The sequence below is a fragment of the Hevea brasiliensis genome, chromosome 14 (genome assembly GCF_030052815.1).
Source record: "Hevea brasiliensis isolate MT/VB/25A 57/8 chromosome 14, ASM3005281v1, whole genome shotgun sequence".
In the NCBI taxonomy this organism is placed as follows: Eukaryota; Viridiplantae; Streptophyta; class Magnoliopsida; order Malpighiales; family Euphorbiaceae; genus Hevea; species Hevea brasiliensis.
In genome coordinates, this window is record NC_079506.1 from 30679516 (window position 1) to 30689842 (window position 10327).

Below are 10327 nucleotides of genomic sequence, written 5' to 3' on the forward strand. Positions count from 1 at the left end.
ATGGGATTTAAATTGAGTAATTAACACATTTAACTTATAATATAATTAAATATTGGTGAGTGGAGCACCATAGGGTTAAAATAATCACTATGTGGGCAGGTGTAAACTCCACTAACACCTTCATCTTCTTCATTCACTCACCATTGCCGAAATGAAGAGCTTGAAAATCCTCCATGGCCGATTTGCTTGAAGCTTCCAAATCTCCTCCATTTCCACCTCCAAACACCAAAGTTTCTTCACTAATTTTGATCCCCACCTCACAAGGAAGAAGTAGATACTAAAATCAAGGGATTTTAGTGAACATTTAACAAGCCCCAACAATAAGTAAGTGTTTAGATTGATTTATTTCTTAAGTAAAGTTTATGGGAAGCTTGAGATGAACAAATTGATGAAGAAAATTTGAGGTTTTGGTGAGTTGTTATTATGTACTAGTTTATGCAGCCATGGTAATTAAAGAGTTTGAATTATTTTCACATGCAATTAATGGGTATTGATGTTGATTAAAGTGAACAAAAGTTTTAGTAGGTTAATTCTTGGTGTATGTCAAAGTTGAGCACTTAAGTTGGAAATTTTGTTGAATTTAAAATTCTATGCATGAATGCCTAAATGAACAGCCATGAAATTGTACACTAAATGAAATATTATTACATGTATTGTGAAGAATTAACATTGACTAATGTGACTTAAAGTGTTGGTAAGTTAACTTCATGCATATGTAATGGTGGACCAAGTGGAAATTTGAGTTTGAAGGTAATTATGGAGGCTTGACAAATGTGGCAGCTTGTTAACTCTTTGAAGGATGCTGGAATTCATGAAGTTGTTTAATGATTTGTGGTCCTAAAGTTTGCCAAATATGTAAGTAAGTTAGTGGTGAAGATATATGTTATGATAGTGGACATGCAAATGAGCATGATTAGGTGATTAAATTATTGTAATTGAGTTTGACAATTCTGCACTTTATGGTGTATGTTGATTATGATTGTAAGCTGCCAAAATGATCAACAATATGTGGTAAAATATGTTTAGGTTATGGTACAAACCAGAATGAGCATGAATGTGAAGTTTGGTAAGTGTTAAAGGTGATCTTTGATGAATATGAACAAAATGCAATAGGATAGTTAGGTTTTGGGCTTAGAACCTTAAGTGTGTGGCTCCAATTGGTATGAGACCAATTGGAGGTGAAACTACGCAAAAAATGTGCCAACTTTCATGAAGGAAGCTTGCCAAAATTCTTCTTGTAAGGTAACTTGAAAAATGACCAAATCCGGATTAGTGCAATTAAGGCTTGAAAATTGACCATTTGGGCAGCAGTTAGTGTTTAGGCCATAACTCACTCAAAACAGGTCCAATTGACCTGAAATTTTGACCATGAATAGTTAAGACCTATATCTACAAGTCTTATGAAGACACCAAAGCCCAGAAATGACCATAAGCAAGTCAAAAAGCTTGCAAAAGTTCAGATCCAAAAACTTGCCGAACCAAAATTGACCTAAAATGACCTAAAATGACCAATTTTGATGCATTTTGACCAGCAATAGTAAAATGACCATAACTTGGTCTACATAACTCAGAATGATCTGAAATTTTGTCCCGCGTGCAATAAGACATAGATCTACAAGTTTGTAGTTTTGACCGAAACCCGAGGGAGCTAGGTCGTCCGGCTAGGTCAAACTAGTATCCCGGAATCCAGCAAATTGCAAGAAAATGCAAGATACATGGAAATGAGTTTGGTAACATGTACCAACCCTAAAAGACTATTGAATATGACATATTAGTAACATTAAAACCTAATTTACCTAGAATGCATCGAGGGTCGACATATTAGGTTGACTAAGCAAATAATAGAATTCAGTGAATTAATTATCAAGCATTATCATTAGAGACAGTTTAAATGAGTACTGAAACACCTCAAATTGTGTTTCTCAGTTAGCAAAGACTCAGGGAAAGGGAAGGAAACACTGAGTCAAGGCCAGGAGACAATTATCAGAGGTTTGTGCACATCAGTTATTTCTTTTGAATTTTTCAATTGAAATAAATTATGACTATTTGTATATTATTGTTTTCAATTATGGAAATGTGTTTGAATGGATACTTATTGCTTGAAAAGCATTGTAAATGGTTTGAAACTGTGGAAAAATTGATTTAGTGTGATTTGTGAAAATTGAAGTTAATTATGAATTGTGTTGCCATTTTGTGAATGAAATTATGACGTTGGAAATTTATTGGATTCTCACGAATCATTTGAATAAAATGTTTGGAATTGATTTTGTGTTCACACTTAGCATGACAGTATCACATCATTCCTTCTCCATTTATGGGGTTGTGATCGTTTATTTTCCTTCTCCATTTATGGGGTTGTGATCGTTTATTTTTCTCCCTCTCTGGTTTACCAGTTGAGGTGATTGGATGAGTACTCATTATATAGCTAACTTCCTTCCTCATTGATTTTGATTAGTGGGGTTGTGATTGCTTTGTCATGGTGTACAATGCGGCATTAATCGAAAATTTGTGTCATGGCTTAAGTTGTGCATGAATTGGCAACACTGTATTCTTAAATTATTCGACTAAATTGTGTTACTATGAGCTTTGATAATTTGTGAAATGGAGTTTAAATTCTTATTGACATTCACTGTCTTTTGAATTTAACCATGTTTTGACTATTGAGATTTGTTGTGATATTGTGAAATAGAGTTTAAAATTCTTATGACATTTATTGTCTTGAATTTAACTATGGTTTTACGTATCCACTATTTATGTGATTTATGAATTGTGATTTAAAGTTGTATTTGGTTAATGTTGTGCACCACTGAGTATTTGTCTCAGTGATAGCTTTTCATTGCTATCGCAGGTAGACAGACGGATAGGGCAGCAGACTAGGCTGCTAGTGCATTCAGCGAGAGATCATCAGGTATATTGAGTATACCACATTTTGCATTTTGTACTGTAATGTATGTTCACTATATGTATATATTATTCTTGGTTTTGAGCAGTTGTAAATTAAAATTGTACATTGAAGTTGTAAAATAAATTATGAGTTATTTTGGCTTGTAAAATTTGTACTGTATTTCTTTTATCTCAGTCTTTGAAAAACTATTGTGGATTTGAGTTCAGATTGAGAATTATATTGAAGTGTTTTTACAGGTTTTCTGAAGAACTGTTTTGTTCAAAATACAGATGGCATTCTGCCAAAATTTTTACAGAAATCTCTAATAGTCCAAATGTGTTAGCTGTTTCACTTCAGTTCAAAAAGGTTTTTAACACCTGTAAATAGTGCTCACCACTGTAAAAAGAAGTAAGAAAAGTTTTAAAATCCCTTGTAGTGTATTTAATGGGTTATTAGTAGACGAAGTTGGTAATTCATTAGGTATACTACGGGATCATGTTATGCCTTACAGAGGGATAAGGTGTGACAGGGGAGATTGGCTATCTCCCATTGTGTAGCTCATCAATTATTGCTCAATCCATTGGGCGTCCATTAAATTAAAAAAAAAAATTATAATTTGCTGTATCGATTGTGTTGGGATGTGTCAGTATTGGGTTCCAATGGCCACATATCTGCATAAGGAGTTGTTTGTCAGTTGTTGAATGCAGTTAATAACTAACGGGCATGCAAATAACAATACCAAACTATTTGGTGAAAGCTTTAAAATGGTAGCTGATAGCTGATATAATATCTATCAGCTACCTTTTGCATTAGCTCTATAATTAGAGCAGTTCATGAATTGCAGTAGAATCTTTTTATTGTTCGATAAAAATACTCATACATATTTTAATGATTATAATTTATCGTGCCTTAAGTCCCATTTATATTAAGTGGTAAATTCTCTCACACGCAACTTTTTTGACAATATGATGACAATATGAAATGACTTTCATCTCATATTTAAACCTTTGGTCTAAAACCGTGAAAATTCTTAAGAAATGTTTTTTTTTAATTTTCCATTTTTGCCCAAATTTCTTTTTTTTTATTTTTTTTAATTTCTTCTTAAGTTATTGAATTACTTTTTTTATTATTTATTTGTGATATAATATAAATCAATTGTAATAAGTTATTAGCTATCAGCTAACATCAACAGCTATCAATCATTAGTTAATCTTAATATTAGGAAGGTATAAAATTTATAATTTAATTAATTTTAATATAATCTATATATAAGTATATAATTAATTTTAAAAATTAACAACAATGATGATAAAAATATTTATATTTAAATATAATTATAAATGATAGATATAGTAATAATAATTAAATATTTACCAAATATTAAAATATATATATATAATTACTTTATTATTAAAATTTCTATTAAATAATTTATCAATATGATTTTAATAATTATCCATATGTAATGCAGGAATTGAATTAGTATTAACATAAAGCTGAATGGTGGAAGGATGAATGCAACTTATTAATTTAAAACTAAAAGCCTAATGATAGTCCGAATGATATAAAACTAAAAGCCTAATGATTCTCGCTGTGCCTGTATTATTATAGTGATGAGTAAAAGATCAAATTATTAGGATGGTATATAAATTTTATAATTTAATTAATCTTAATTATAATTAATATTTTATAATTATGTTTAAAATTAATGACAGTTATATGACATGTCAGTTCAACAAGAGTTGAGAGCATCTCCATCGCAATTGTCACTCCGTACGTGTCTGTTTCTTATTCTGCACACAATGCTAATTTTAGAACTGATCAATATGGAAAGAGTAAAAAGAACATTGTTTGCCAGTTTTACAACACAAACAAGAATCTTGTTTCAGACTAAATTGGTTTCCTGCCAAATTTCAAATTCACAAATACTGATGCTAATAAAGGGAAGATTGGTTCTTATTCACCAAGGCCTTATTTTCCACAGGTCACACGTGATAGTGGAACTGAAATAGCAGTTCATCAAGCTTCGTCTGAATCCAATGCTTCTGCTGTAAATGGTTCAGCAGTAGTTCAACCTCCAGATTGTCTTACTCCGCCACCATTGCAGCAACTACCAAAAGTTTTCTAGTCTTAATTGCAATTCTGCCAGAAACTCAATCACTGTCAATGAAGTGCATAGAAGCTGGTTAGCCAAGATAATATTTTTTCAGAGGCAATACAATCAATATATTCTAAATCCGCCAAGTATAGCTCCATGGATCATAACAGCTTCAAATTGCCAATAACATAATTATAAATGACATATAGTAATAATTAAATTTTTAAAAAAATAAATATTTACTGAAAAACATTAAGTATAATTAATATGGAAGGATGACTACCATCCTCTGAATCTGTAAGTGCTTACGGTGTCATGGCACCAAGAGTATAAGCTACAACTTTTGTTCTTTCAAAAGGAGTAGCAAGTTTACCAGGACCTTTAATTTCAACCTTCCCAGAGGCTGTGGCTAACAAGAAATCTGTGTATTTGCAGAACTGATAGTCCACACCCCATTAATACTCCATTGCTGCATTAGATGCAACTCAATTGGTTATTCTGAAATTACCAAAATAATCTATGTTCTGAGAAGTTGTTCTGATTCTTGACTTGTCTTGTGAAGTGAGCAGACCCTTGGTGTGACATGGATTTGCCTTAGGGATGATATGAGGAGTTCAAATTTTGCAGGATACAGCAAAGTAGATGTATTGTGCCACCACACATAGGGAGACACCAGAGAGATTAAAACTTTAAACAAAGACTCTGTATCTTCCAACAAAGACTTTCATTGACTTGTTCTGGAGCATATTTTGTCTCAGAAATATCAAGAGCGAAGGATCTTCATAATTTTATCCAACTTCATAATTTTATCAAGAGTGAAACCAAGAGAAATAAAAGCAATGTTTGGAAACACAGGATATACAAGCCGATGGACTTCAATCATGCTCTCAGAATAATTGTTGGATTTAGATAGTTTATCATAATGCATTTAATGATTAGAACATCAAACTAAAACTCAATTTGTCTTAAGTATCATTAAAAAAATTCTCAAAACCAATAAATTCTCAAAACAAACATCAGATATGTTTAACTATAGAATTTTAATATAACTAGCAAGGAACAAGATAAAAACACTTATTAATTACCCATTACATTGCTTTATCTAGAATACAAATAACTATTACAACACTCCAACTCTAAACTAGCATATTATAATGTGCTTCCAGGTCTAACATAGTACTATGACTTGTACTTGCACCATCCCCATTCTCCCCTTTACTGCCACTACAGCTCCTCAACCTTAAACAGTGCTAACTAGAGATCTCCATTGTGCCTAAAAGACCACAGCTGCACCATCATTGTTTCTTTCTATGTTGATGATCTATTGGTCACTGTTAGCAATCAATTGTTGATTCATCAGTTCAAGGTGGAGCTCAAAAGAAGTTTTGAGATGAATGATTTGGGGAAAATGTCTTACTTTCTTGGTATGGAAATCCTACAACTTCATCAATGAATTTTCATATGCCAAAGGAAATGTGCAATTGAAATTTTAAAGAAGTTTGGGGTGGAAAATTGTAAGACAGTAAGTACTCCAGCTATGCAAGGTGAAAAGCTTAGCAAAAATGATGCAGCAAGGAAGATTATGCAAGTCTATACAGGAGTCTTATTGGATGCCTACTATATCTGTCAGCTACCAGACCAGATATTATGTACGGAACAAGCATACTTTCCAGGTTTAAGCAGAGCCCATGTGAAGTGCATTATAGAGTTGCAAAGAGGGTGATGCAATATGTTAAAGGAACAACAGACTTTGGTGTATTATATGCAAAACATGCAGAAGTAAAACTAATGGGCTTCACTGATAGTGATTGGGTAGGTTCATGTAATGACATGAAAAGCACCTCTAGTTACTGCTTTTCTATTGGCTCAGGCATGATTTGTTGGAGTTCCAAAAAGCATGAGACTGTGGCATAATCCAAAACTGAGGCAGAGTATATTGCTGTTGCACATGCTGTAAACCAAGCCATTTGGCTCAAGAAGTTGCTAGTTGATTTGAAGCATGAACAGGTAAATGCTATCGAGGTGCTATGTGACAATAAATCTGCCGTTTCTATTGCAAAAAATCTAGTCTTTCATGGAAAGTCTAAACATAGTAAAATCAAATATCACTTCCTTAGAGAAGTTGAGAAGGAAGTTCAAGTGAAATTGAAGCATTGCAGCTCAGAGGATCAAGCGGCTAAATTTAAGGAGGAGGAGTTGTTGACGGTAGAAAATTGCAATCTTTTGTATCAACTATATGTATAAATGAAATGAATTAGATTATGTTCCTTCCTTTCATTCCCCTTTTTTCGCTATTATTCTTTAAACTACCAACAGAAACTGTGGTTTTGACAAAATTTCACAATGATTATATGTCAAGTTTTCCCTATTTTTTGTTGATACAAAATGTTCAGAAATGGGATTAAATTTCCTTTTCTGAAAATTGTAATTTTGAATTTTGATCCATTCAATGCTTCATGCTTCAAATGCTTGATGAACAACGTCACTGTTACTAGTTGCCCCTGCTTCTTGTGTATAGATATAGTTAGTGTTATGAAATGCATACTGGTTGTGCAGAAGGAATTAGCTAGGTAGTTGCTTAATTAGAATGCTCATGTTTAAGATGTGAAATATTTAAAAACTATATTGCTACTGCAAAATAGTTTAAAAGTCAATTTATTCACTTGCTGAATGCTAATATCAAACTGACATGCATATTGATATTTTAGTTGAATGGTGGAGGAGGACATGGAATAGGAATTAAGTGGAGGTCATTTTTCCTTTTCACTACAGCACTAAAAACTTCAACCCTGTCAAGATTTTCTGGCTAAACTCCAGTGGTACCAAGGGTAAAAACGCATCCAAGGTGTCATGGCACCAAGAGTATAAACTGCAACTTTTATTCTTTCTGGAATCGCAAGTTTACCAGAACCTTTCAATACTAGTAAAACTCTACCACATACCAACTAAATTGTGTTCATTAAACTATTTAATTATTCAAGGTAAAGAAATTGAAGGTTATGAACATTGCAAAAAATTCTAGAGCCATCATCCTTTGATTATTGATTCTTCGAAATTATTACAACCAGAATTTTCAAGTCAAACAATCTACTAGAAAATTTAGCTGTATGAATGAAAATGCAACTCAAATGGTTTCTCTGAAATTGCCAGTAATCCCATACAAGTTGATGGACTTCAATCATGGTCTATCGAATAATTGTTGGATTTAGATGGTTATCATAACAGAAGAATGATTAAAAGATTAAACTCAATTTGTCAATAGAATAATTGAACATGTTGATGAATCTATGAAATATAGTAGTGTATCAATTACATCAAAGATGTTTAACTGTAGAAATATAATATAACTAGCAAGGAATAAGACAGAACAAATAACTGTGTATTAAGATTACAGCACTCCAACTCTAATTAAACTAGAAAATTGTGAATGTAGTTCTAGGTCCAACATGGTACTATGACTTGTGCACCATCGCCATTCTCCCCTTTACTGCCACTACTGCTCCTCAACCTTAAACAGTGCCAACCAGAGATCTCCATTGTGCCTAAAAGACCACAGCTGCACTATGTCATTTTGTTTGAACTTCCCTGATGATCCCTGATGATTCCTTTCCAATACTTTCTTCCAACTAGATGTCAACACATAGGTACTGCTACTTTTCAAATTCCATTGCCTTAGCCACATCTCAGACTCAGAACCACAAGGTTCCATGAGTGTAACTGGTATTTTCTCCTTGAGCTCCTTTAACTTTCTCTTCTCATCCTCTGTAAGAAAATTGAAATCTCTTATCTGCTTAAAGGGGATTGAGAAACGATCGTGGTGAGTATTCAAATCAGTGGCAAACATCTGTTTCATTATTACCAACTTCACATCAATGCCTCCTTTTGCTTGAATTTTATGCCACCATTCCTCAGGCATGTCAGTAGGTGTCTTCAAACTAAAATTTGCAAAATTGATTCTGTCAGGCCTTGGTCTCTTCAGCAATTTCTTTTTCTTCTGTTCATCTTCATTACTGTTACCACTTTGAAAACATCGCTTGCCACTAACCCTTTTCTTGTTCTCGTTCATGCTCCCAGAAGACTTCACATGAAGAAATAAAGATGAATGAGAATGAGGTTTCTTGTCTACGAGTTGTCCGGGGCCCCTGCTTTTCTTGGGCACATATGCAGCAAGTCGGTCATCGTGTTTGATCATGGCTTCAGCTCTTACTTGTTGCACAAAAGCAGTCAGAATGCTTTCTTCCACTAACTTGATATAGCCACCATTCTGTCGAAACACCCACCAATATCAGCATCAAGAACTCTGCCCATCTTTATTTCTCCCTTCTTTAGCGAAAAAATATTTCTACACATTTCAACAAGCACAAACATATAAATAGTTTATAACTTCAATTAATCCTTCAAGATTTGCGATCCTTTGATATATTTGATTAGTTTTCTTTCCATTAATTAATTGTTTGTGATATCTTTTATCTGTAGATATCTTTCATCTGTAAATATCTTTCATTAGTTTTTTTTTTTGCATTAATTAATTAATTATTTGTGATATCTTTCATCTGTCGATATCTTTCCTTATTTCATTTATAGTAATCTTGCACTGCTTCAGAATCTTGGATGCACTCTTGTGTCTAGCTCCATTACCATTGGCTGACATTAATTTGTTATTATCTCCAATTTATTAATAGTTATTATTTTAGCTGACAAAGTTAATTTTTAATACGTATAATTTATTAGTAGTTGCTTTAGTTTTTAATATTTAAAATTATGGGATTTTTATATAATTTATTAATGATAATTTAAATTTAATCATGATCATGAGTTTATTCTCAAAATTTAATTTTTTTTAATTTCTAAATTATTGTATTATAAAAATTTTGATATCTTCTGTATATATTTTTTTGGTATTAAAAATTTTATATAATTTTTATCCTAAGAGTTGTAATTAATTTTGAAAAACAATAGAAATAAAGTATGAATAAAGTTCTAGGCCTTAATGAGTTTTTAATAATTCATTCTAAAGAATTTAAATTTCAAAAAATAATTAAAAAAATTTTATTACATATCTTTGATCACTTTGTTTATTGTAAACAATATATATTATTCATTTGAAGTTCACATTCCATTTATATTCAAGAGTTTCCTAAATAGCGTACTCAGTTAGAGTGCTTTCAAAAAGTGAGAAAAAAAAAAAAGAGAAAAACCAAGAAATATGTGCATTTTTACATTTACATACCCTTTAAATTAGTTAAGGTGATATAATTTTAATTTTTTGGTTCCCTTCCTATCATAAGTTTGATGGTCAATTTATTTCATTTTCACCGTTTATTAAAAAAAATTTTAAATCAAGT

The 10327-nt window shown here is 32.1% G+C and overlaps 1 protein-coding gene across 1 annotated transcript; it reads right to left on the bottom strand.

The window, feature by feature from the left end:
• Nucleotides 1-8303: 8303 nt before the first annotated feature.
• LOC131173310 (B3 domain-containing protein At2g32645-like) lies at nucleotides 8304-9342 on the bottom strand. Its single transcript, XM_058135443.1, has one exon. It carries the CDS (start codon nucleotides 9172-9174, stop codon nucleotides 8476-8478), a length of 699 nt encoding a protein of 232 aa, XP_057991426.1. The 5' UTR covers nucleotides 9175-9342; the 3' UTR covers nucleotides 8304-8475.
• Between the last annotated feature and the right edge of the window lie 985 nt (nucleotides 9343-10327).

Coding starts and splice junctions, on each gene's coding strand:
- LOC131173310 (XM_058135443.1), bottom strand. CDS start 9,174: ATGATCAAACACGATGACCGACTTGCTGCATATGTGCCCAAGAAAAGC.